Genomic DNA, 27,718 nt, shown 5'->3' with positions numbered 1-27,718 from the left:
CTAGTTGGACCAACTCCAATTCTACAGCTATTCTTCATTCTGGTTCCCCTGAAGTCTGGCTTCTAGCTCTTTAAGACCGACAACCGGTTGTTATGTTCAAGAGAAGGCTTCTTATTTAACCGAGTGTGTTAAACAGCGAACACCTCAATTCTTGATTGGACTTGCTCAGTGAAGTTAAGCAAATCACTTAACCTCTCTGTGCTGCAGTTTCAAATGGGGATGATTACCAAGCCCTCAGAGCTGCCTAGGAAGAAATTGTGGGAAAGAAAGCCCTTTGGAAATATACACCATTAGAGAAAAGCTGTCCTTATAGCAGATTAGTTAAGGGCCATTGTCACCTACTTCTAATTTCAGAGGTGCCAGGACATGAGTCTTGCTGTGTGACTTCTGATACCAGCGTCACATTTTTGCTTCAAGCATCAGATTGGGGAAGCAGTTGTTAAGAATGGAGAGAGGTGTCAAAAGATACCAAAAGAGGGCAAAGGGGTTCTGGTCTTGGCGGCTGTCCCCACCCCGGAAGTCCTGTCGGGCTCTGAGTCTGTTCCTCCCTGACCCAGGATGAGCTGGCTGACAGAGCTGAGCTCCACAGCACTTCACCCAAGATGGGCCCCCTGCTGCTCTCCATCTGCACACCCAGACCCAGGGGGGGACGTGTCTGCACACCTGGCACGATGCCCTCCAGGGGCACTGCTCACGGGACAGACAGAGCCACTCCCACTGCCGACTGAAGACTTTGTGTGCTGGAAAGCGCACAAGGTCTCCCCAAGTTTTCATCAGGGGCGGGCTCTCCCAGGACAGAGGCAGTGCTCTGCCTTCCCCTTGGGGGTGGATGACAGAGGGGTATGTCTATAGCCCCTGGGGTCAGTATGGCTCAGTGGAAACACTGTCCCCTCGGTAGAAAGGCCAGGACCTTCCTAGGAGAGCCTACCTTCTCTGGCCACGGAGGCCCATAGTGTTCTCAGTCACGGCCCCCCACACGTGGGCACAGGTTGACCCCAAATCAGGGAAGAGTGAATAGGTATTCACCTTAGTGCCTGTTTATATAAACATATATATTTCCTGTCTAAGTGCCAAGGATACAGCATCTTTATATTATGAGTATATAATGTATTATGAGGTGTTATTTTGCATATATATTAATGTCTATAAATACAGAATGCTTCTTTGTGTATGATGTAAAGGTATTTTGCATGTGTCCTAGGTATGAAGCCCTTTTAGGGAAGGCCTTGGGTCTCTGATGCCTGACTTCAGACAGGGCGGGGCTAAGGGCCTGGGAGCAGCGCAGAGAGCTAACCCAAGAATCTGAGCTTGGAGGGGACCGGGAGTTTCTTTTCTCAAGGGTGGTGATGTTCATGAGCTGAGATGTCCTCATGGCCACAGGCCTCAGGGTGCTCAGGGAGCGACAGGTAGATTCTAATCATCTTGTTTTCAGGGCCACCTTCAATCAGAGGATCCCCCAGACTCCTCACTCATTCCACAAGCTGCTTGGGCAAACAGGGGTCCCAGGGTGGTGGGTGCCCAGGGGTGGGGCACTGCTGGGTCACAGCTGACCTGCAGCCATGAACCCTGGAGCTGGGAGTGACAAGCTCTGTCTGTGTCATCTCCTTCAGGGCCAGAAGGGGACCCAAACCCCGCCCAGACGCAAGCATGGAGGGGACCATAGGGTCTTTCCCGGAGGGCTCCACTCTGCATGATGCAAGACAGCCTCCATGGAGATTCCCTCCCAGGAGCTGTGGGGCATGACGGGGTCTCCTCAACACACACCCTAGCTCAACATTTCTTTGAAGTCTCAAGATTTATCTTCAAAATTCCAGCACGTTTTGCATTCTACTCATAAAACAATTATTGGCTTGACAAAAAAACCCGAACTATTTCTCAGTTTAATTACTTGACTTTTTTCTCCTAAACCGCCATGTAGACCGGACACTCTAGAAAGACGTGCCGTGTTTACCCTGTGCCTGCTACCCAGCACATCACTGTGTACTCTCCTTCCCGGTGTGAGAAGCCTGAGCCCCAACTGACCTTGGTTGCCTCCTCCCAACCCCTCTGCCTGCACCCCCCATGGCCGATGAGGCTCTTACCTATGTCTCAGTGCTTGCCAGTGTGGCCAGGGGGACACAGGCATATGATGTGTCCCTCTGTCTCCTGGCAGGTCCCTGCACCGCAGGGCTCCTTGGCACAGGTGGTGGGGTCTGCAACCCCCGGGGAGAGGCTGAGCACCAAGAATGTAGATGCCTGGGGTACAGCACAGCCTCTACGACCTCGAGGGTGGGGCCTGAGGCCCCAGAAGCCCACAAGGCTGGTTCTGGGTCAACACGCTTCTGACGACCCTGTCCCTCCTGAGTCCCAGCATCTGGGAGTGGTTGGGGGGCTCTCTGACTGGGGAAGGTCTCTCAGCACAGGGGGAGGCAAGTGATCCCAACGCAAAAAGCAAAGGAAAATCATCAGCCTCTGGTGTCCAGTGCCAGGTTTGTGTCAAGGTGAGGCCATCACTATAGTGCAGAGGATTCACCTGCACAGGGTGAGGGTGGGGAGGCAGGGTCTAAAGGCAGGACACAGCCAAAATGACACTTCATAGTTCCTTGAACTGTGCAGGTTTTCACCCTGCACAAAGCAAATACTGGGGCATAAATATCATCAGCAGATTCATTCTCTCATCTCACACTCACTCCATGGGAAACGGGCATAAGCAGAATTTCCAGCACTATCTAAATAGTGCTTCCCGTGCCAAGTACAGACAGTTGAATTCACATATAAATGTTTGTGTCATGTAACTCCACTGTAACAATAATAATCACGAATCTACAAGTGTGCACTGTGTGCAAAGTATGACGCTTGTTCTCTACATATTTATATCTTGCTTAATCTTTCTTGGTACTATTCCTGTTCTACAGATGACGCTCAGAGAGGTTAAGAAACTTTCTTGAGGCTGCACAGCTCATCTGTGCTCAGAACTTGAACCTACACGGCTACAGTCTGAACTACCCAAACCCATTTAAAGGAAAATAATCCCAACAATACCTGCCATGGTTGCCTCTGATTCATCTGTCCCTCCTGGAGAGTTTGGGATGGAAGCATCAGTTGCGGAGGTGGGTGTTTTGGCTGTTTGGGTGTCTTCTCCTGAGTGCTCGGGGCTTGAGGACTCCATTTCTAGATGCGCCTCTGCAGGGCTCTGGGTCTGCTGAGTCCACTTGGATTCCAGGATGGTGGTGCTGATGACAACATCCAACCCCGAGGTGTGACCAGACAGGTCTCTGCTGATTTCAGTCCTGTCTCCAGAAGCCATGGGAGTGGCCGAAGGTGAGCCTGATGCCTCTGTGCCCACATCATAGGTGGTGGTTGACTCTCCGCTCACTTCCGGGGCAGCCGAGCCCTCCCTGGGGCCTTCCTGAAAGGCTGAGGTGCTACCTGTCACTCCCAGGCCTGAGGCTCCCTCCAGATCAGCTTCATGGAAGGTGGAGGTGGTTCCACTCAGATCAGGGGACCTGGAAGTGCCTCCGCTGGCCTCGGGGACAGCAGATGCTCCCACCTCAGCCTCAGGATAGGCAGACGTCTCGCTGCTAGATTCTGGGACTGATGATGCTTCTACCCCAGACCCGGGGAACCTTGGTGCATCCCCAGATGCAGAGGTTTCTCCACTGGACTCAAAACGCTGGGGGGTGTATGTTACAGGGGGTCTTTGGCCCAGTTCCTGGGAAACAGTTGGCTCAGTAACACCCTCCACGAACTCAGAAATGATTAAAGTAACTTCTGGAAGTCCTGAGGCCTCCCCACTGGTGCTCGTGGGTGCAGAGGATTCTCCGCTTACATCAGTGGTGCCAGAAAAGTCCCCACTAAAATATGGAGTACTTGATGGCTCTCCACTGGGCTCTACCAGTCCAGACTGAAGTCCACTTAGGTCCAAAAGTCCTGAATGGCCTCCAGACATGTCTGGTGCTCCAGACGGGGCACCACTAAGTTCCAAAATGCCCGAAGGCCCTTCTCCTGCTTCTTGGGCTGTGGGAACCTGGGTTACAGATTCCACCAAAGTTCTGTCTACAAGAGAGACAGTGGAGAAACCAGATGGAAGTCCACGGCCGTCATATGCTCCGGAGGGCTGGCTGCTCCCACTCTCAGCTCCAGAGGACTCTCCACTGACCTCAGCTACTCTGCTTGGCAGGCCACTGAATTCTGGAGGCTGGGGTGTAAACCCACTGGAGTCAATTACTCCGGAAGAGAGTCCACTGACATCCACTATCCCAGATGTGCCTGAGAGATCTGCCTCTCCTGAAGGGAGGCCACTGAGTTCCACGGACCCTAAACCTTCTTCTTCTTTAAATGTAGCTGGGGTCACTTCAACCAAACTGGTGTCCACGAATGTAACGCCAGAAGATTCACCACTGCCACTCACGGTACTGGAAACCAGGTCAGGGATTCCGGATGTTGTCCCACTGAACCCTGGTAACCCTGATGGCTGCCCACTGAGATCAGGGATCCCGGACGTTTCTCCACTCATGTCGGTTATGCCAAATGGTGGACCAATGCCAGAAAGAACTCCAGAAGCTTCTCCACTGATTTCTGGTTGTCCGGAGGACAGTCCACTAAGCTCAGTCACACCAGATGTTTCCCCAGAAAACCCTGATGGCTGCCCACTGACCTCAAAAAGTCCAGATGTTCCCCCACTAATGTCAGGAAACCCTGATGGCTGTCCACTGACACCAAAGAGTCCAGATGTTTCCCCACTGATGTCAGGAGTCCCAGATGCCTGGCCACTGAGTTCAGCTCCTGAAGAGAGTCTGCTTGCTCCTCCACTAATGTCCAGCTCACTGAAGGGCAGCCCAGATGTTTCTCCAGCACCACTGATGCCAATGGTTCCCCTACCTTCTAGTTCACCTGCAGTGGTGGCTGTGACCACTTCCACCAATGTAGTATCCACTAGGGAGACAGTTGGGAACCCAGATGGAAGTCCACTGAAGTCAGGAAGGCCAGAAGATGGGCCACTTCCAAGGTCCACCCCAGAATACTCACCACTAAATCCAGAGGGAAGGCCACCTGCTTCTGGAGCTTGCCCACTTCCTAGAGTTCCAGAAGGTATTCTGCCAAGGTCCAAGACTCCAGAAGCTGACCCAATCAAGTCTTCTTTTCCAGAAGTCAACCCACTAAGATCCTCAGCTCCAGAAGCAGAGATCTCCAGACTTTCCCTTCCAGAAGGAAGTCCACTAAGGTCCCCTACTCCAGAAGCAGAGGTCTCTAGATGATCCTCACCTACAGAAGGAAGTCCACTGAGGTCCTCTACTCCAGAGACAGAGGTCTCTAGACCCTCTCCTCCAGAAGGAAGTCCACTAAGGTCCTCTACTCCAGAGGCAGAGGCTTCTGGACCTTCTCCAGAAGGAAGTCTGCTGAGATCCTCTATTCCAGAGGCAGAGGTTTCTGGACCTTCTCCAGAAGGAAGTCCACTGAGGTCCTCTACTCCAGAGACAGAGGTCTCTAGGTCCTCTCTTCCAGAAGGAAGTCCACTAAGGTCCCCTACTCCAGAAGCAGAGGTCTCTAGATGATCCTCACCTACAGAAGGAAGTCCACTGAGGTCCCCTACTCCAGAGACAGAGCCCTCTGGGACCTCACCTCCAGAGGGCAACCTGTCAACTTCAGGACTGGTGGTCCACGTAATTCTATCTTCATCTCCTGAAGCCAGTCCACTTTCCACAGGCAGGCCTGAGCCCACTGTAGAGGTGAGCCCACTGAAGTCAAGGTCTTCAGAGGGCAGTCCACTTGCAATTTCCCCTGAAGGCTGCCCACTGGAGTCTAGGTGTCCTGAAATTTCGCCACTGCCTGTGAAGTCACCACTGACTTCAGGCACCCCAGATACCTCCCCAGAGCCTGGCAGCTCAGTCCTGCTGGGCACTGGGGCTGAAAGTGTGGATGGCTCCTCTGAGGGGAACAGCTCCTCTGAGGGGAACGGTTTCTCTGAGGGGAACGGTTCCTCTGAGGGGAATGGCTCCTCGGAGGGGAATGGTTCTTCTGAGGGCAACGGCTTTTCTGAGGGCAATGGCTCCTCCGAGGCTGAGGGCACTTCCGTTGCAGAAGGGCCTTCTGTGCTCTCCTCTGTTGCTGTGCTGGTGGGAAGCCATGTAGGAGGGACCCCTGGAGGAAAGGAAGAAGAAAGATGAGGTGTGGATTTAGTAACTCTGCCCCATTTTAAGCTCATGCAGAGAAGCTGAACTCCATTCCTTCCACAGTAAAGTTTTTCTCTCAAGAGCTCAGAGATGTGTCCAGACATTTTCTAATGGAACCTCGCACAGCCTCTTGGGAAGGATGGGGACCAGAAACTCCCCGCCACCCTCAGGCTACGCTTTGTGAGACCCTAGGAGGCGCCATTCACACTAGTTACAGAATGTGGGGGACTGGCTGCCACTGAAGACAGTCAAGGTCACCTTTCAAGTACTTCCACATTATTACCTCATTTATCTAAAACCATGATTTTTAAAGTGTGGTCTCCAGACCATCAGCACCAACCTTCACCTGGGAACTTGGCAGAAAAGCAAATTCTCAGATCCTACCCCAGCCCCATTGACTTAGGAATTCTGGGGCGGGACATGGCACTATGTGTTGGTTTTTTTTTTTTTTTTTTTTACGGTACGCGGGCCTCTTACTGCTGTGGCCTCTCCCGTTGTGGAGCACAGGCTCTAGACGCGCGGGCTCAGTGGCCATGGCTCACAGGCCCAGCCGCTCCGCGGCACGTGGGATCTTCCAGGACCGGGGCGCGAACCCGTGTCCCCTGCAGTGGCAGGCAGACTCTCAACCACTGCGCCACCAGGGAAGCCCACACTATGTGTTTTAATAAGCTCTCCCTACCATGCTGATACTCCTTGAAAGTGGGAATTGTTCATCCGGACCCATCCCTCTGAGGCTGAGAGGGCCAGGTGATGTTTGCAAAAATACGTGAACTTTTTCAATTCTGAGAGCCCTATTACAGAGGACTTGGAAAATATAGAAAAAAAAGAAAAGAACAGAAAAGAAAACCCCACCATCCTAAATAATCATGGTTACATTATTTTCTTTCTGTCTTGTTTCCTTTGGCATTTAAAAATAACTAGCTGGGATTATACCTTGCATGTATTTTTGGGCTAATTTCCCAGGCAGAGAACATGAGCACAGAGGGTACTGGGTCCCAGTGGGCAGGTTTACAGCCTACTCTCACTTAAAGGAGAATCCTGGAGGGGGGGTGGGGAGTTCGATATAGCAGTGGTGACATGTAAGACGATTTTAAATGGATATATACACACACACACACACATACATGTATTGGGTTGGCCAAAAGTTTGTTTGGGTTTTTCGGTAAGAGGCTATGGAAAAACCCGAATGAACTTTTTGGCCAACCCTATATATATATATATATATATATATATATATATATATATATATATATACACCACATATCAGAAAATAGACACTTACAGATATGATATAACGTTTCTCTTTGAAATACATCTACATTTCTTTTCAAAAGGAGGTCAATTTAAAGAGAAAGATACAGAGTTAATAGCAGTAGAGATGGTTCCCCGGTAAGGCTCAAATCAGCGAGGTGGTGGGGAACTGAAGAAATATTGGAAAACATTTCTATGGGGCCACTGGAGTCCCCTCCCATGGATAACTCCTGTTAGTGGCTGCCCGAGTCCTGTGCCAAGCCACACACTCATGCCAGAGAGGCCTTGGTTATTCTTGTCCTTGTGAAGGTCAAGGAAAGGGCCTCAAGCAGGTATGGCTGCTGGGTGAGGTCTTGGGGTTAGAATCCCACCTGCTCCACTGATGCACCTTTACCTTCTGGTTTTGCATTTCCAGCACCCAGAGGACTACTTGGTGTGGCCAAATTGCTTGGGAACTGTGCACTGAATGACTGGATAAATTAGTGGGAAGCTTTGATATATTCCTTTCTTCAAATGCATGTACCCCTGGGCGAGCTGACTCTAAAAGGTGCACACAGGTTACTGTGCATTGCTCTAATTCAGCCTTACCCAAAGTGGGCCATGTTAAAAATGCTCCGTGAAGGGGCTTCCCTGGTGGCACAGTGATTAAGAATCTACCTGCCAATGTAGGGGACACGGGTTCGAGCCCTGGTCCGGGCAGATCCCACACGCTGCATAGCAACTAAGCCCGTGCACCACAACTACTGAGGCTGTGCTCTAGAGCCCACGAGCCACAACTACTGAAGCCTGTGCACCTAGAGCCCGTGCTCTGCAACAAGAGAAGCCACTGCAATGAGAAGCCCTGAGAAGACCACACACTGCAACAAAGAGCAGCCCCCATTCGCCACAACTAGAGAAAGGCCACGTGCAGCAACGAAGACCCAATGCAGCCTAAATAAATAAATATATAAATAAATAAATTAATTAAAAAAAATGAAAATGCTCCATGATAAAAAAAGACCCTCTGATCAGATTCATTTGGCACACACTGAATACATTGCCCCCCTCTGCCTTACAGTGCATATTAGCATATCCAAGGCTCTGAGAAGGTCTGCAGTGGGGGAAATCTGTATCTTCCTGTAAGCCAGGATTTCCCAAACCTTATGGCTAGAAAACACTTTTTCCAATAGGGTTTGGGAGTCTTCCGATTTCATCCCATCAAATCCCATCTGATTTAATCATAACAGATGTTGCTCAGCAAGTTCTGACTGGGGACGCCTGGCCCAGAAGAGGGACACGGAAGGAGAAGTGGGGCAAGGAGACAGGTCACAGTCAGACTGCCCACAGCCACCCCTTCCCAGGCCCTTTCCCCTCTACTGGAGCTCCCCCTGCAAGAGAGTTTTTAAGAGGTTAGAGAGTAGGGGTGTAAATGCAGGAGCACAGAGTGAGAGCCCTCTGATTGACACAGTGCTGGGCATTTGGGGGTGTGTAGCTGGAAGACAGTGCGGAGAGAGAGAGAGACAGAGAGAGAGAAAGAGAGAGACAGAGAGAGAGGGAAAGAGGTGTGTTTTATGAACAAAGCTGCCCTTTCTCTCCCTTGGGGTTTGTCCTAGAGGCCCGCTGAGGTGGCCGAAGTTGCCCACAGCGGCACACTTAGCTAGTGTAAGGGCTGGGGAAACAGAGCACAAGTCCCAGGGGGAGACCACCCTGCCCTCCCCCCACCGGGGCACACCCTAGGCTGCCAGGCATGTGACGCATCGGGACGTGGCCTGGAGCCCGAGCCACACAGACCTGGCAGTGGGGAAGTGCCCGCTGGCGTGTAGGCGGGCTCCCATTCCGTCTGGTTTTCTGGCTCAGTGGTGAAGTCTGGGATTGCAGTCGTCTCCTCCCCAACAGGGACAGCAGCCACGCTGGGCCCCACTTCAGTAGTGATCCAGGCTTCCACCTCAGGGCGCTCTGTGGGTGTCCTACCCTCCTCTTCTCCTGGAGAGGGCGCCGCTGGGATGCCTAAAGGGCACGTGGGTGGTGAGGGTTCCTTCTTACCAGTGACCCAATCCAGACTGGCCCTTCTTGAGGGCAACTAGGGGATCCTGAGGTGGGCCAGGCCAGTGCACAAACCTTACTGGTCCTTGGCCTCCCACCACCCCACCCAGTCCAGGAGGATGGCTCTTGTCCTCAATTAATAAGAGCCATTTGCATCAGCTATATCGATATGCACACACCATCGGCACTTTATTTCAGAGAGGTCTGGGGCACCTCTTCTACAGAATCTATTATACCTGCCAGGCGTTGTTTAAAGGTGTTATGCATATAAAATCATTTTATCCCACAATGGCCATGTGAAACAGATACTATTATCTCATTTACAGATAGGGAAACTAAGGCACAGAGGTAAGTGACTTGTCCAGTGTCAGTGGCTTCTAAGTGATAGATCTAGTCTTTGGACCCAAGTATCCGGTGCCAGACTCTCTGCTCTCAAGTACTGCAATGATGCTGCTTTTCTTGGGGACAGAAATTATATTACAAGTGTGTCTGGATCAAAATCAGGAGAGTGCTATTTAAAATGCATGAAGCCATCCTGGCACTGATGGCTGAAGGCAGGATTCATTGACTGGGGGTAATTGTTCTGGTTTAGCGGGCTCGATTGGGAAGGAAGCCAAACTTCTTGGCAGTTATATAAGATGCTGAGTTTACAGAGGGTTGGGCATGGATGGTGGAGATGCATGGGAGGAATTTACTGGGAGGCTAACTGGCTTGGCTTCTAATTCCCAGAGCAGGGAGAAGGGTACTGGGGCAAGATCCTCATCAAATCCTCTGGGAGGGGACTGGCTTTCTTAGGCTGGCAGAGTGGGACTGAACTTTCTTTGAATTAGGTTTTAATAGGGGACCTGAAAGTCTGGGAAACTTTGGGGTTCTCAGGGTTTTTTTAAAATTAACTTTATTTTGAAATAATTACAGATTCATGGGCAGTTACAACTATACTGAGTTTTGATGTATAATATGTAAAATATGGCACAAGCCATTACCACAATCTACATTCTAGGCAGTGCATCTAGACCCATGGACCTTGTGAGAACTCATCCAATCAGAACCCAGCAAGGCCTTGGCCATGCCCTGGCCATGCCCACTGAGTTGTTTGATGACGTCACTCTCAGAACGCTGGTAACATGGCATCGAGTACCCAGCATGGGTCAATTTAAAATGTGAATTTTTGGTGCTTGGTGAAGAATAATAATTTGACTAAACTCATCACAGAAATATTTAGAAGGTGAAAATTTGACAAAGGTGTACAAATTAAAACAGTATATGAATATATATGTGTGTGTGTTATTTACTTATAATAATAAAGGTAACATTTATTGAGCACTTACTATGTCCTAGGCACTATGCCAAGCATACTGTGTGCACTACCCTTGTTAATCCTTCCAGCAACCCTTTGAGGTAGAAACTATTGTATCACTATTTTATAGATGAAGCAGAGGAACAGAGAGGTTAAGTGACTTGCACAAGGTCACATAGCTACTAAGCAGCAGAGCCATGATTAAAATTCGGGTCTGCCTGATCTTAGAGCCCAAGTTCTTACTCATTTCTCTCTGTGTGTCTCTGGGAGCATTTTAGAAGGATGTGCTTGCCTTGGGGTCAAAGTCTAGGGTCATGCTAGCTCCAGAGCTGCCCCTGCCCAGAAAAACTGCCTTTTTCCTCTTTGCTGTGATGGATGGACGGAGGTCAGGGGGGATGAGCCGGGGGAGTCACCACCCCAGACAGAAGGGGTGCCGGAGGAGAGGTGAAGGCACATACCTCGGAAGCAGAAGGCGTGGTGCCGGGACAGCGGGTCCAGGAGGCCTGTCTGGTTGGGGTAGAGATAGACGGTTCTCACACCTGGCTTGTCCCCACCGCAGGCAGGCCTTGGGGTGACGATGGGGTAGCGGAGGCTGCCGTCAGATAGCCAGCCAGCGTAGCACTTGTCCAGGCCCTGGCTCCAGGCAGCATAGAGCTGGCCCGTGGTGGCCAGTGTGGCGTTTTGGGTTTCACAGAACTCCTGTGCTTCCTGGAAGGTGAACTGCTCTGGGCTTGTGGCGAAGAACACCTCCCCTGGGGGCAGAGGCAGATGGCAGGTGTGACCCTCCACCCTCACGGCCAGAGCAGCCTCTGCTCACCCAGGGTCAGGGCAGCTGAAGTAAGATGAGTTGGTTTCTCACCATGGGAAGAACCTTCCCGCCTTTCTGGATTCTCCAGTCACACTTAGACACCCCCTCCTCTGGCTAAGAGAAGAACTCCCTTGGGCACCCCGTGCTCCCCCTAACCACAGCACTTAGTCACTGAGCACTGAATGCTGTGGACCTGCCAACCCACCCGCCCCGCTGTCATCCCCACCCTGTGAGCTCATCGAGGGCAGGAGGTGGGGCCTGTAGCCGCTGTTGGGGTTTGGGGTCCCAATACCCAGAACAATACCCGGGTCTCTGTCTGATTTGGGGGAAGGAAGTTCACATTTACTGAAAACCTGCTTATACCAGGCACTTTTCATACACGTCTTATTTAATACTCAAAAAAGTCTCTGACATAAGCATAAATCAACCACATTTTATAGATGAGGAAACTGAGGCCTAGGAGGTTAAGTAACTTGTCCAGTTCCCAAAACAAGTGAGTGGCAATGTTGAGATCTTTCCTGAATACGAGCATTTCCAAAATTGGGTTCACTGGAATGGTAATTTGGTGATTTTAATTGAAATGAAAATAAATGAAATAAGACCAAACAAAAGGTCTGTGTTTTTTGTTTTTTTGTGGTACACGGGCCTCTCACTGTTGTGGCCCCTCCCGTCGCGGAGCAAAGGCTCCGGCCGCGCAGGCTCAGCGGCCATGGCTCACGGGCCCAGCCGTTGCGCAGCATGTGGGATCCTCCTGGACCGGGGCACGAACCCGTGTCCCCTGCATCGGCAAGCAGACTCTCAACCACTGTGCCACCAGGGAAGCCCCAAGGGTCTGTGTTTAACTAAGCTTGGGCGATGCTTGGTTAAGCAGAGTTAAAGAGATATTTTTTACTGCAGGACTTGTCAGAGCCTTTGATTTGTTCATAGGCATTGGGATTCTCCATGAGGCAGAAGGTGTATGTAATACTTTTTGGTATAAGTAAATTAATTCATTTATCCTTAGAACTTATTGCTTTTTCAAGAAACCAGCGCTCCCCCGCAATGCTGGGGAATCCACATGAACCATCTGGGAGGGAGAGGAGGGGCCTGACCTGAGAGACCGGCTGGGAAGCCCTTCTTTCTTAAACAGGATCCTTCCCCTGCTCCCCGCCCAGGTGGGAATGGGATTAGGTGGATGGTAATTCCCTCTTCTCTGTGTCACCCCATCAGCCCCCTGCCTGTCTAGAGACCAAAATGTGAGAACGTGGTCTGTACCATCGAGTCTGTCCACGTAGCAGTAGACATCGTAGGTTTCTGATGGTGGTCGCACGCCATAGGTCCGGACCCCCGGGCTGCTGTCCTTGTCACCCACACATGGGGTCCGTGGGCTCACAATGGGGTATCTGCAGAGGAGGATGGGAAGGGCAGATGAAGGCCTGTTCCGGGGCCTGGGGATGCAGGGCCTCAGAGTGTGGATGGCAGGTCACTTGGGGACTTGGGCAGGGTGTGTCTTCTGCTGTCCAGTGGGATTCAAACCAGGAAGGAACTTCTCAGTCAGCACATTCCCTGTGTGGCTGGGGGAAGGGTCTGGGGGCCGCTGGGGGATTCCTGGCTTCAGAAGAAAGCCCACGGCATGGAAGGGCCAAGCTGGGGAAGACTGCGGGGCTTGACAAGGAGCTCTCTCTATGTCTCTTGAGGTGAAATGGCCAAGGAGTTAATGTCACCTGAGGCCCATCCCCACTGTCTCAGAATATGCCTTGATTCTGAGGGAGAAATTAAGGGATTAGCCAGAAACCACTAATTAATGGGCATGCAGTGTGGTGGGTGCCCACTCTGGCTCCCCAAGCCTGACCTCTCATGGTTGGGTTTGGGTTAAGAGGGGAACCCAGCTAGTCTGTCACCTGACGGTCTGGTCCTGCAGCCAGCCAGCGTCACACTGCTCGTAGCCTGCTTCATAGGCGGCCTGGAGCTGTTCGGGCGAGGCGATGACGGCCCCGGTGCGCAGGCAGGCCTGCTGGGCCTCCTCAAAGGTCAGCGAGTAGCGGGAGGAGCCCGGGCGGTAGTGGAACACAACTCCTGGGTGGGGAGGAGAGGGAGAGAAGGAGAAACAGGTCAGGCTCAAGGCATGGACCAGGTGCCACAATGCCAGTGACCATGGTGCCTGGTTCTCAAGGCTCTGCAGGTATGGAGGGAGCCCTGGCTCCTTGAGGAATGACCTCCCTTCACCCCCTCCTTCCTTTCCTACTCCCGATCTGATTCCTAGTCAAGCTAGTCCTCTCTGCTTGTTCAAACCACTCCTGAAAGCCACCTCCTTGAGAGAGCCTTCTAGGACTCTTCTGCCGTAAGTCTTCCCAGCCCTCCTTTCTGGACTCCCTACTCCTGGGCTGCTCATTTTTCCTATTACTCTTGAAAACAAATGCATTTTCTCTTATTGTGGAAAGAATAAACAATCATTACAGAGCATTTGGAAAATATAGAGAAGTATAAGGAAGAAATCAAACAACCACTGCATTTCTTCCACTTGGCCCAGGGTCCAGGGTTCAGGGGATGGGTGGTCCTCCTGAAAGTGGCCGCAAGAGTTTGTGTGGGTGCACCGGGTGTATTTCTGGTGAGTGAGCTCATAGCTTTTGCCAGATTCCCAAAGGGTCTGGGCTCCACACAGCTTATCCTGGAGCCCCTACTTACTCTGCCTCCCCCATTGCATTCAGCTGGACACACATTTGCTTTTGACACTACCCTGGGTGACTGGCCAGTTTATGTCACAGCTGTGGATCCCCAATCTGAGTCTGCCCCTGTCTTGTCCTGTTCTGGGTTAGCTGTTCATGTGTCCATTGGCACCTTCCCATGTGGTGGCCACGTGGAGACAGTGAGGGTCTCTCCAGCCCTGGGCCAACCCTGGGACTCAGCTACGGTTGGTGTTACTCCAAAACTTCTAAACAATTCTTCCTTCTCAACATACTGTATTAATCTGGGCAATTCAGGCTGAAATCTCACTTGGTGGTATCGTGGGTGTGATGGTGGATGGCAGTGTCCATTTGCCCCTCCTCCAGGAGGGGACACCACCAAGGTCCTTAAGGAGGCCACCCCACTACGTCCTTCCTGATCATGGACTTGAGTCTGGGGACCAGCTGGGCTTTATGTGATGTGACATTCCAATAATCCAGACACTTATTAAGCACCTGAAACACCATCATCCCAGAACTGGGGTGGCAAACGTTTTCTGGAAAGGGCCAGACAGAACACATTTTAGGCTTCGTGGGCTAAATGGTTTCTGCACAACTATTTAATCCTACCATGATAGCCCTAAATGGCCACAGACAACATGTTACCAAATGGGTGTGGTTTTTTTTCCAATCAAACTTTATTTGTAGACATTAAAGTTTGAATTTTATATAATTTTCATTATATGTCACAAAATATTCTTCTTCTTTTGACTTTCCCCCTCAAGTATTTAAAAAGTTTCTTAACTCTTAGTTCATGGGCCATATAAAAACAGAGGATGGGCTGGATTTGGTCCACGGGCCAGTTTGCTGACCCCTGTCCTGGAGGGTCAGTGCTGTGAGAGGCCCAGGGGTCACCCAGTGCAGCCGACCTCAAGTGGTTCTATTCTATGGAAGTGCCTGATGGGGCTAGGAGGGCCCCTGGGAAAAAGAGCCCCCATTCTCCATCACACTTCACCTCTACCTGTTGATATATACCACCTATGACTTCATTGGAAGGAAATGCTTTGTGGCAAAAGAGCCATAGACACACAAAAGAGCGTGGGTATCACTGGTCTGGCCCATCCCCCTTGTTTCACAAATGAGGAGAGTCAAGTCTGAGAGGAGGGAGGCTTGTCCCACGTCCCAGGTTAAGCTAAAGGTATAGAAGACCCCCAGGCCAAGCTCTTTCCACCTACCCTCGATGCAGCCCCCCTGAGGGGTGGGCACTTACCCCCTGGCAGTCGTGGCTGCCCAGGGACCTCGGTTGCACCTGGGGCTGCGGTCACCTGCACAACGAGGTCCTCGCTGGTGAAGGCCGTCGGAGCGCCCAGGCCAGGTGTGGACTCCTCGGGAAAGGCCCAGGGCCGGGTAGCCTCTCCAGTCCTGTTCTCGGCCTCAGAGAAGGCGGTGGCCCCTACTTCGGGGGCAAAAGTGAGGGGCTCCTCGGGCTCCAGGGCGGTAGGGGTGATGTCAAAGACGGGTTTCACTGTGAGGATCACGCTGCCTCGGGCTTCACCCTCGGTGATGTTTCGTGGCAAAGGCAGCTCCACATCAGGCCAGGTCACCGTCTGGATGGTGATGTCCTCCTCACCACCCACCCCGAAGAAATCTTCTGGGATGTCCACAAAGTCTTCACCTGGGGCCGGGGGTTAAAGACAGGCATTAGTGCTCAGCCTGGGGCTGGCTTGGGGGAGGTGAGCAACGGATTGCCTCCTCCTCTGCTAAGGAAGGAAAGCACCTACTGTGTGCCTGGTACCTGGCTAGGCCCATTGCAGTGGTCCTCAACGATGTGAGTATTTATTATAGGGGTGCCCACGATTTCCAGACTGTAAGAGAATGCAGTCACCAGAGCACAAGACTGACCAATCAGCTCACTGCTTGTAAAACCAACATCCCTTCCTGATTAATGCCAGCCAGTTGTCTCCTTACCTATCTTGTGAGTATCTGTTGACCATCTGATGTTATAACTAGCCAACCGGACAATGTAAATCCGCTACAAAGAGAAATGGAAAAATCTTCCCAAGGATGCAGGGGCTCATGAAGTTGATGAAGGTGCCATGAGAGAACTGCCTGCCTCAGTCATGAACAAACGGGGGTCTGGCAGAAACAAGCCATTTAGTAATTAACAAAGAGAGCAACCATGAGGAGGCTAGAACTTCAAACAGGGTGGTAGGAATATTGAAAGGTTAAGAGAAGTTTTGGGGGAAATTCTAATTATTTTTGCACAAGTAACCCTCTTCATGTAAGATCAGGCTGTGGAAGTTAAACATGAAATAAGCTATGTTGTTGCGCTAGCACCAGTTTTGTCATAAAATTTACTCAACTCCCAATTATTCATTGTTTTTTTTCCCCTCCAATAATTAGCACTTAATTGTAAGTATAACCTAGACTGTGTAAAATATAAGATAAAAACATTTTTTAAAGTTTTAGTTTAGTTTTAGTTTTAAGGCTGGGTACGCTGCAGCCTTCAGTGCTTCTACCTTAGCTCCCCTAGGAACCCGTGAAAATAGGGGGTGCTAAGACAAGGGGTTCAGGTACCCAGTGGTCCTTTGGAGGGGGTAGACACCAGCCTCCCACTCTAAGATCTCATCCTCTGGGCCCGAATTTCGGTGGCACGATCCCCTTTCCGGCCTCCAGCCCAAGCCCACCTGTGTAGCAGATGGCGTCGTAGCGGGATGAAGGGTCGGGGTATCCCGTCTGGTTGGCGTGCAGGTAGACAGTCCTCACGCCCAAGAGGTTGCCCCCGCAGTTGGGCCGGGCCTTGGAGATGGGGTAGCGCACGCTGCGGTCGGCCAGCCAGCCGGCGCTGCACATGTCCATGCCACTCTGCCAGGCCAGGTAGAGCTGGCCCGTGGTGGCCAGCCGGGCGCCCAGTCGCCGGCACTCATTGGCTGCCTCCTGGAAGGTGAACTTCTCCGGGGATGTTGCATAAAAGACCTCGCCTGCGAAAGACACATCCGGCAGGGTGAGGCGCTCCCTCCGACGCCTGCCCCGTGTCCCCAGGGAGATCCATGTGGTTCCTTGGGGTTTGGCCTCTAACTTCTCAAAGCCCTGGTCCCACATGTCTGTATTTCAGATCCTGCCCTCCACTTCCTATGGGCTTTTGGGTGGGGTGATGTCAGTTTCCTAAAACAGGGACCAATAAAGAAGCTGCCAAAAAGACAAAGAAGTGAGGAAAGGGCAGAGCAAATGTGAGGCCCGGGAGGAAACTCCTGCCGGAAAGCATCTTCGCCCACACTTTTCTATGGAACTTCCTACCACCGGGGCATCTCTCCTATGAGTCAAGCATTGCCCACTGGAACAATCCTTTTTTTAAACTGATTTTTTAAAAAATATTTATTTATTCGGCTGCGTCAGGTTTAGTTGCGGCACATGGGATCTTTGTTGAGGCATGTGGGATCTAGTTCCCTGACCGGGGACCGAACCCACAGCTCCTGCATTGGAGTGCAGAGTCTTAACCACTGGGCCACCAGGGAAGTTGCTGGAGCACTCCTTTTTACAATTCCACATTCTGATGGGAAAAGCAGGCATCAGACTTTGACCCTAATAGCAGTGTTTCCCAAATTGGGGTCTCTAGGCCCCAAAGTGTCCATAAGGTCAATGGTGGGGGCCTGTGGGCTCTTTTTACTGTTTTTGAAAACCTAACAAGGTTGTGCTGCAGGGAGGGATAGGGTGGTGGGCATCGCTCCCGGGGGTTGTTCTGTCTGTCCCTGCTCAGTGGCAGCTCTGGTTGGCCCTAATCAATGTCTTTAATTAGCCCAAAGTGGGAACACAAATATTCGTTACTTAATCTACCAGCTTGGGCCCTGGGGTGAGAATGAGGAAAGGGGTCACGGTGGTGAGGAAGCTGGGGACGTTCCCTGCCTCACAGTGGGCCAGGTTGTCAGCCCTTCTCCTGCCTGGGCGCAGCCGTGATCTCGGGGTAGGGGTGGAGGTGCAGAGTTTGCAATGTCAAAATGTGTGAATGAGTGCTGATGGGGGAAGGGGTGTCATCCACTTGCCTGGGTAACTTGCTCAGCTCTGACTGTGACCAAACCTAACTCCCCTTACAAACAAGAGGAAGACTATAGGTTCCTTCTCGCTGCCCCTGGTGCTCTCCAGAACTAGCCCATTGGGGTGGCCTGGATAGGGCTGGGGGCTGGCAGCACAAAAGCTGAGAGAGGGTGGCTGGGAGGCCAGCTCTCCTGGGAATGACATTTCTGATAGGCTCTCCCTGGAGTGGCCTGGGTGGGAGGGGGTCCTTTGTGAGGGTGACAAGGCTGAGCTGGGCTTTAATTGTGCAGTGGAGCTTGGGACAGCGATGGGCTGGTCAAGCAGCGGGGGTCCTGGCTGGGAGGAACAGTCACAGGTGAGAGACCAGCTATAAATATTCTTGGGCCCAGTGATGGCCCAGTCTGCAGGTACCTCGGGCCACTGAGGCCCTCCCCCAATGTGGAGAGTGAGGGGTCCAGACCCTCCCTTCCTTAACTCTTCCCTCCCCCACCCACGCTGGGCATGATGAGGCTGGGGGCCAGGGAGGGGGGCGGGGCAGGGGCGGGGAGGAAGGGGGTGTTGAGGGTGTGATGTCCTGGGTCAATGCCCTGCCCAGGAGGAGGCCCCTGTGATCCTGAGGGTCAGCAGGATGAAGGGACTGGGGAGCCGGCTCTTGGGAGGTCGGGGGGGGGGTGGCCTCACCCTCCATCTCCTCTGCGAAGCAGTACACGTCATAGGTTTCATTGGTGTCACGGATGCCGTAGGTTCTTACACCGGGAAACTCATCCTTGTCCCCATAGCAGGCTTCCCTTGGAGTGTGGATGGGGTACCTACCAGGAACCCAAAGTAGGGATGTGACAGTCAGGGGATGGAGGGGGCCAGTGGCCCGTGCCCTTGTATCCTCCTCCCTTGTGGGAGGAAACGGTGACTTACTGATGTGTTTGCTGAGATCTGCCTAGATCTGTGGGCTACTTGTTTCTACAGCTTTTTCCCCAGCTTTATTAAGATATGTTTTCACCGTTACTGGTGATTAAAGGCGGACCCCTTTACTGAATATTTATTGGTACCAAACATGTTCTATCAGGAGCTTGCAAATCTTTTCTGTAAAAGGGCACATAGTAAATATTTTAGGTCTTACAGGCCATAGGGCCTTCATTGTGACCTTGCCATTGTAGTGTGAATGAAGCAACCACAGACAAAATAACAGGAGTGGCTGTGTTCCCATAAAACTTTGTTTACAGAAACAAGGGGTGGGTTGGATTTGGCCCATGAGCCGTAGTTTGCTGACCCTTGCTCTGTAACATTTGAGTCTCACATCAACCAAATAAGGTGCTATTACAACTCTATTTTAAACTGGAAGAAACTGGGGCCCAGAGATGTTAAGCAATTTGTTCCCGGTCACACAGCTTCCAAGTGTCAGAGTTGGGATTTGAGCCCAGCTCTTTCTGAGGCTGAGGTGTGGGCTCTTGCACTATGCTAGGCTGTTGTCTTATCTTGCTTTAAAAAAAAATGGCTAATGGGTTTTGTGTCCTAAGATCTTTTGCCTACCCCAAGATTACAAATGTATTTCCCTTTGTTTTCTTCTTGTGGCTTTGTGGCTCTGGCTTTTGCATTTAGAGCTCTGATCCATCCCCAAAGAATTGTCTCATCTTGCTTTTACAGGCTTGATCACACAATTGCAGTCCCTTGAAGGCAGGGCTCTGACTGTCCTGCTGCGCAACCTATTCCTCAGCAGCTGTGCTCAGGAAAAAATGCATCAAGAGGCTTAATTTACATATGCCTTGCCTTATTAAAGACAAACTGAATGTAAAGTGGTTTACAAAAATGTATAAACAACAAAGTTTTAAAAAGATATAAGTGAAGAAATCATGGCAAAGGGAAAAATGAGTAGGAAAAATAATCATGTGTAATTTGCATGGAGAAAATGCTCGTGTAGCGCAAAGTTGCTAGTGGCCACTCACTCCACCGCAGGACAGAAGACCAAGGATTTGGGACAGGTCATCGGGGCCTGACCTAGAACTGATCAAGGCATCCCTTCAGCCCCAACTGAGGTTGGGCTCTGTGTCTGGCCGGCACCAGCTCAGTACTGTTCAACGTTCCAGCCCATCACCCACCCTACTCCTATGGTAGCCTGGGGCTCACCTGACAGTCTGGTCTGCCAGCCAGCCGGCGTCGCACTGGTGGAAGCCGTCCTCATAGGCGGCCTGCAGCTGCTCCGGCGTGGCGATGATGGCGCTGTTCTGCAGGCAGGCTCGCTGCGCCCTGTCGAAGTCCAGGGTGTAGCGTGTGGAGATGGCTCTGTAATGGAACACGATGCCTGCAAGACACGAGACGGCAAGAGAGCAGGTCAGGCACAGCCTCCCGCCACCCAGGCCCTTGCAGAATTAGGGCAGGAGTCAAGGGGATGTAGAGACATCTGGTCGGGCCCCTAGCTGATGGGTGGCTCCTGTCTCCACATTTGCATGTGGTCCTTCTGCCTTTCCTGGAACACCTCCGGTAATGGGGAGCTCACTACCTCACAAGGCATCTTTTTGGAAACCTGTGATAATTCTGATAATCAGAAAGTTCTTTGACTTGAACTAAAATCTGCCTCCCTATAATTTTTTCTTGTCATTCCAGGTCCCTATATTTGCTTTGCAGAAAGAGACACTTAGAGCTCCATGCACCCTCAGCCCAGGGGCATCCTAGTGGGAATCCTGTTTAAGGCACAGGCAGGAGTGGACCGTCTTTGGCAGAGTCACCCAGCGGAAAAAATCTGGTGCTGACTGAAGTCCTAGAGCCAACCAAGGACAACCATATTCCCTGGTCCATCGAGAGCAAGGGAACCAGGGTGTCCTCATCCCTTTCTTTGGCTTCTGGAACTGGAGATGGAGGAGGGAAAAGACACCTGGGTAGAGAGTCAGGAGACTGCTCTGGCTCACTTCCAGGGAAACTTCATTCAGGCAAGTCACTTAACCTCAGTTTGCTTGTCTGTAAAATGGGGATGATCACAAGGCAACCGAATCACAGGATTGATGGGAAGAATAGACTGTCATTTTCATGCGACTGTGGCCCTGAAGAATTTAATTCATTTAAATTCCAGAGAGAGTGATGTTACCAGCTCTGTGTTATGAGGTGCAAACCGTCAGGGGGAGGAGCCGGGATTTGAAAGCCAGACAGCCTGGCCCGAGAGAGGATGCCATTCTGGTTCTTCCTGCAGGTGAAGCAGGGCCCCTGTGGGAGGAGGCTCTCACCTTTCACCACGACCTCCACGGTGGCCTTGCTGTCCTCGATGCCGTGCATCACCTCGCAGCGATAGATCCCAGAGTCATTGGAGCGCAGGTTCTGGACCTCCAGGGTGGCGTCGCTGGGGATGGCCGGGTAGTTGGGCAGCGTGACCCTGTCTCGGTAGGCACTGTTAACCCGCACCTGCCCTTCAGTCGCCACCAGCAGCACCAGCTCCTTCTCCTTGGAAATGCAGCTCCACTTGATTCTTGGGGCGAGGGGGGCGGTGGAGGGGGCGGTGGTCACGGGGTGCATGGGGTCGATGAAGTAGCAGGGGATGGTGAGGGAGCTCCCCAGGAGGACCCGCAGCGGGGACGGTTCAGGGATGCTGACACTCAGCGAGTTGTCAGGGTCTGTGCGGGAGACACGGGGGTGGGAGACAGACCTGTTAGTGCCCAGAGCGGACCACCCAGCCTCCCTGTCAGTGCTTCTGGAAATGACAAAGTCCCACGAGTGTGCTGGTGTCTATCCTGCGCCATATGGAATTCCCTTTCCAGAGCAGCTTTCTCAAGACCTCTGGTCTCTGTGCCTCAAGACAGGAACTATGGAGCCAGAAAGGGCTGCAGAGGAGGGCAGGGGAAGCTTCAGAGGGGAGACCACCTCTCTGTTTCTGAAACTGGGGTACCCAAAGCGATGCCAAGCCATAGGATAAACAGAACCCATCTTCCTGGAGTGACAGCTTGACTCAAAAATTGGCAAAAAATTATCTGGAGATAGAAAAAATTATTATAGGGAGGAAAAAATATCCATACAACTTTTTAAGCTAAGATATAAAAATATCAAATACTTAAGGAGTATAGCGAGGCCTGCTATAAGGAGGTCTGCTTCAGGCTCCATCCTGACCTTGCAGAAGGATGAATCATTCCCTTCTGCTGTTGGGGGATCAGGAGCCTAGCTGGAGAAGCATCAGAGAGGATCGGACATTTAAGTCTGCAAAGGGTCAGACTGGGGTGGGGTGGGATATGATTAGACTCCACAAAAACACATGGAGAGCATTGATGGAGAAGATGCAGCGTGTCTGCCAAATCCTGTTAGAAGTCAAAGATCTTCCTGGAATTGGCAAGAAGGTGCCTTTGAAAAAATAGCACCTTTCATGGAGATTCATACACTTATTGAATCTTTTTTTTCCAGGAACCTAGAGGTTGAAAATAAAAATGTTTCAGGTATTTGTGGGTGGCAGATACATAACAAGGCAGGGAAAGGGGAGCCAGGAATGTTTGGGGTGAACTCTAACCTTTTGATGTCCTGGCCGGTCACCACCAGGCCCTTCACAGAAACCTCCCTCTGATACTCAACCCTAGCACGTGACACAGTGTGGTTTTAGTGGTGGTGGTTGTCTGGGGACAGCTGGAAGTGACAGCAGCGCCTGGCTCTACAGTTTTGAAAGCTCTCAACCAACCCTCGTGAACTGGGTGGGCTGTGTGGGCAAACCACCCCAGGTTATAGCCAGGGGTCCCAGAGCAAGAGTACAGATGGAGACCCATGGACCATATGTCTAAATATTTAAAAGCTATAAATCAAGCCAACAGATTGTTAAGTAAAACATGTTCTATCTTCTTATTTGACAGTGATACTTTTCAAAATGAAAAGCCGGATTCAAATTTAGAATTCTTGGACTCCTTAGAGTTTTGCATTGAGATGTGTTGGCTAAGCTGGAGGAGGGGAAATCAGGGCCCCTTCTCTTCCCACCACAGCTCTGCACTTTGAGGGGTCTGTGTGTACCCCAGTCCTCACATCCCAGCCCTGTCTACACTCAAACAGCCACCCCTTCACCTCTCAGACTGGAGGCGTGGTTCCTCCATGGGAGGATGGACCCAGAGGAACGAACCATGCAGCCCTGGAAGTGACTTGGGTCCAGCTGGACAGGGGATTCTGGGCGTTCTGGGTACCCAGAGGGAGCACAGATCTGAGCGGACACATCTCACTGGCCCTACAGATTCCTCATTCTTTAGGGAGCTTTGGGGCTGGAGGAGGATAAGAGGGGCCTCTAGGGTGATGGCCCAGAGTAAGCACCAGGACTGGCAGGACTAGGTTCGGTTCCCCCATCCCCAGGGTCCAGTCCTCAGTGCCTGCTGGGGAGATGAGACATGAGTGGGAATGTCCTCACCTGAAACTTCTACTGAGATGGCTGCTGCGATGACTCTCAGAGTCAGAAACACGAAGAGTAAAGTGGTCATAGTTCACCTGGAAGAGAGGAGTTATTCGGAGGTTCAGATACAGTGAGGTTGAGGGTCATGTGTCACATGACAAGTGTGATAAAGTCCTGGCCTGTGGATCTGAAATTGCATAGGGATAAGGAGGCTATACTGTATAAGCACAGGGAACTCTGCTCAGTACTCTGTAATGACCTATATGGGAAAAGAATCTAAAAAAAGAGTGGATATATGTATACGTATAACTGATTCACTTTGCTGTACAGCAGAAACTAACGCAACATTGTAAATCAACTATACTCCAATAAAAATGAAAAAAAAAAAAAAGGTAAGGAAGCTGCCTGTGACTCGAGAGATATCTTCTCCAAGAATCCCCTCCTCACAAAACCTTCACGGATTTCTCAGTTTAATTACCGGTGTGAGGCTGGAAACCTCCTCCTACCTTTTCTAGGGAACCTCTCATCTTCTGACCAACAAAGGCTCATCCTAAAGGATCCCTGCAATGGTTGATTTTATGTCAACTTGACTGGGCTTGACTTGGTCAAACGTTATTCTGGGTGGGTTTATGAGGGTGTTTTGGGATGAGATTAACATTTTTTTAAAAAGATTTTTCGTTTTTTTTGATGTGGACCATTTTTTAGTCTTTACTGAATTTGTTACAATATTGCTTCTGCTTTTTATGTTTTGGTTTTTTGGCTGTGAGGCATGTGGGATCTTAGCTCCCCAACCGGGGATTGAACCCACACCCCCTGCATTGGAAGGCGAAGTCTTAACCACTGGACTGCGAGGGAAGTCTCAAGGATGAGATTAACTTTTAAATTGGCAGACTGAGTAGAGCAGATTGCCCAGCTAATGGGGGTGAGCCTCGCCCAATCAGTTGAAGGCCTGAGTCAAACAAAACGGCTGAACCTCCCCCGAATAAGAGATAATTTCTCCTGCCTGATGACCTTCAAACTGCCTTCAGACTCGAACTGAAACATTGGTTCTTCCTGGGTCTCAAGGCTTCAGACTCAGGCTGGAACAACACCCTAGCTCTCCTGGGTCTCTAGCTTGCCAAAAACCTCAGTAATCATGTGAGCCAATTCCTTAGAATAAATCTCTTTCTATATGTATACACACATCCAAATGGTTCTATCTCTCTGGAGAACCCTGACTAACACAATTCCCCAGGCCCCGAAAAGTGACATGAGTTACCCAACCTCCCTGATGAAATCTGGACCTGCCACCAATTTCAAATTCAGGAATCTTGTGCGTTTTAGGATGGAGGATGCTCCAAGATTTGGGGCACAATTCAGGCGCCTGGTTCAAGTCAGGGGAAGGATGCTCACCCAGAGAGCTCTGTGGGATGGACAGGTTAATAATTTAGGAGAGAAATGAGAGCCCAGGATCCCTGGAGCCCTCTTGCTGGCCCAAACAATGATTTCATGTGAATTAGAGAAACAAACTTTCCTTATTGCCATCTGCTGGAAAACGGTCATGCTAAGTATACTAATCTTTGAAGGGCAACCCAACCCCTGCATTACTGGGATCCTGACTCCAAGTGGGCGAGTGCAGTTAGACCCCAAGAAAACCCATCTGAAGTTCCAAGAGATCAACCAGAGCAGTGCTTCTCAGCTTTGGCTGCACGTTGAGATCACCTGGGCTTCAGCCTGGTCCTCAGGCGTTTTAAAATCTCCCCAGAAGGTTCTAACGTGCAGCTAGGATGTGGGCAGTCACACTGCTGACACCTGTGACTCGCACCCCATGACACGTGCCCGAGGATGTTTACTGAGCTGTTCTGTTGGATGGACCTGCATTGGCACCTTCCCTACCCTCCTCTCAGTCTGTGAGCGTTTAGTCTTGGTTTAATGAGTGTTTGCATGCTCCGCCGGAAGGAGGGAGGAAGCCTGGAACTAAAGACAAGAAGGGAGCTTTCAGAGCCTGAGAGTAATGCCCAACTGAGGCTGCGGCCAGTGTCCCTGACCTTGACTCTGTCAGCGTCTGATGGCCCAGCAGGCGTTGCTATTGGCTCAGTCACCATCAGCTGGGGCCGGATGGATGTGAGGATGAGGGCCTCCCGTGGTCCCCATCTCTGGAATCTGTGCGGGAGGGGCGGGCAGGGCCCAGGACTCTAGGGACCCTCTTGGGTGACCCCAGTCTGTCATTTGAGTGATCTTTCCACTGCTATCCTTCATTCATTCCACATACATTGGGCACCTGAGGGATGAAGGGCCGTCTGTACAGGTGCTGCTGGGGCCCCAGAGATGGAGCCATGAGGCACAAAATGAGTGGGAAGTCTGGGAAATCCCAAAGGCTTAAGAAGCAGCCCCTTGCTTCTCCTCAGGGATGTTTCTCCTTAGAGGCTGTCTTCAAAAAGAAAAATCTCTGGGGCTCCAGGTTCTGGCTCTCTCAGGTCCAGTGTGATCCGTCATGGCCAAGAAATATTTCCCCGGAGGCTAAAACGGTCAGGTGTCTCCTCCACTGTGAGGAGGGGGCTAGACTTGCAGGCCCCCCTCTTCCCAGAGCCTCAGGGAAACCGTGTCCAGACACAACGCCGCCTGTTCTTCTTCCCTCAGGAACACCCTTCACGGAGAAGTTCTGTGTATGTTTTCGGAGTTGTGCTTCTTTTCTCACTCTCTGAACAAGCCTGACATTGTCCGGGAGGCAATGGTTCTCTGTGGGGCTTGGGCCCGCTCTGTTTTTCTCCCTGGCCTCGGCCAGGAATGAAAAGGGCAGGGAGTGGGCATGGGGGAGGCGGAGTGTGGGCAGAGAAACTAATTTTATTTCTTCTTTTTTTTTAAGACAAACTTTGGGATAGAAATATCGCAATAAATATGCTCTTGTGTTTGCGTGTGTTTTCTCAGCTGTAAAGAAAATAGGGAGAAATTCCATTCTGTCTGGGTTCCAAGTGTCTCCAGGACTCACTGAGCCTTTATGTGATGAGATGGACTTTGCCAGTCCTTCAACAGGGAGGCCTTTCTCCATGGGAGGCAGAGTTAGTTGTGGCGAGGGGATTGGGTAGCTGGGACTGAGGAAGGGGTAAGGGGGCATCTGAAATGGAGGGAAAGAGGAGCCTGGAGAGTGGGAAGTGGATGCTGGGTGAAGGCAGGGGTGTGTGAGTGGAGCTTCTGTGGGAGCCATGTGTGTGAGGTTGGGTTCATCATCAAGGACTCGGCTTTTTTAGGAGAGAATTATTAGGAGGCTTGATGGGAGAAAATAAGCTTGCTAGTGCTTTGAACCTGAGCTGAGGCTGCGTGTGTGCATGTGTGTGTGTGTGTGTGCGTGTGTGTTTGTGTTTGTGTGTGTGTGTGTGTGTGTGTGAGAGAGAGAGAGAGAGAGAGAGAGAGAGAGACCCATAGCTGAACACAGGAAAACCCACCTCCTCTTCAGCTAGACTCTGTCCCATGGTTGCCAACCCTGCTGGGCCTTTGACCTTTATTCCATCAGATTATGGGATTGAATGGGCAGCTTGCCTGCTTGCCCTGAATTCCTATTCCAGCAACGTGCAGTGGAGACCCCCAGACCTGGGTCCCAGTCCTGGCTCGGCCACCTCCTGCTCTAATAACACAGGACCCACCTCCACCGCTGTTTCAGAGACCAAGTAGGATAAGGTGCCAGGCAGGCCCTGCTTCTGGAGGCCGGGGGCTGTGTCTCTGGCTTGGTACCCAGCCCAGGGTCTGGCACTCAGCAGGCATCCACCAGCGCCACTCTCTTCCCACCTCCCTGGCGTCAGGCCCGGGTGAGCCCCTCAGAACGTGGAGACTGGAGAGCGTTTAGCGGTTACAGTGTGGCTTCTTGCCCTGGGATGAGGGTTGGACTAGATGACTTTCTATAAAGAATAAAACTGCGTTTGCTTCAAAAACAACATCACCACCCTACCAAACTTTGGAAAATAAGAAACTAGAGAAAATAAATCACCATAATCCTCGATCCTAATCCAACCATTATTCGTGTTTTGATAGTTTTCCTTCTGGTCTTTTTCCTTAGGCATCTACTTGCTTTTCATGGAGTTGTAATCTTTTTGCATCCTATTTGCTTCTTCCACATAGCACGATGGACCAAATGACTGCTTTTGGTTCCTTCAGAACTGATGGCTTTGGGGTTTTACAATCATGACCTCACTGCCGGAAATCCTTTCT

The 27,718-nt window shown here is 51.2% G+C and overlaps 1 protein-coding gene across 4 annotated transcripts in view; it reads right to left on the bottom strand.

Annotated features, from left to right (window-relative positions):
• ACAN (aggrecan) overlaps positions 1–27,718 on the bottom strand; it is a 64,702-nt gene that overhangs the window by 12,393 nt on the left and 24,591 nt on the right. For 3 of the 4 annotated variants that reach the window (XM_073801387.1, XM_073801386.1, XM_033852110.2), the window contains 11 exons: positions 23,555–23,631; positions 21,417–21,800; positions 20,326–20,500; positions 18,886–19,013; positions 16,860–17,153; positions 15,443–15,847; positions 13,411–13,585; positions 12,785–12,912; positions 11,181–11,474; positions 9,174–9,389; positions 3,022–6,120 (listed from right to left, as the gene is read on the bottom strand). In XM_073801387.1, the coding sequence (XP_073657488.1) occupies positions 3,022–6,120; positions 9,174–9,389; positions 11,181–11,474; positions 12,785–12,912; positions 13,411–13,585; positions 15,443–15,847; positions 16,860–17,153; positions 18,886–19,013; positions 20,326–20,500; positions 21,417–21,800; positions 23,555–23,624 (5,368 nt within the window). In that variant the 5' untranslated portion in view covers positions 23,625–23,631. The remainder of the gene's footprint in view (positions 1–3,021; positions 6,121–9,173; positions 9,390–11,180; positions 11,475–12,784; positions 12,913–13,410; positions 13,586–15,442; positions 15,848–16,859; positions 17,154–18,885; positions 19,014–20,325; positions 20,501–21,416; positions 21,801–23,554; positions 23,632–27,718) is intronic. The other variant, XM_073801388.1, reaches the window with a different exon arrangement.

The sequence above is a fragment of the Tursiops truncatus genome, chromosome 2 (assembly GCF_011762595.2).
Source record: "Tursiops truncatus isolate mTurTru1 chromosome 2, mTurTru1.mat.Y, whole genome shotgun sequence".
Classification (NCBI taxonomy): Eukaryota; Metazoa; Chordata; class Mammalia; order Artiodactyla; family Delphinidae; genus Tursiops; species Tursiops truncatus.
The sequence above is the reverse complement of the archived record's forward strand: the minus strand, read 5'-3'. Positions and strand labels throughout refer to the sequence as shown.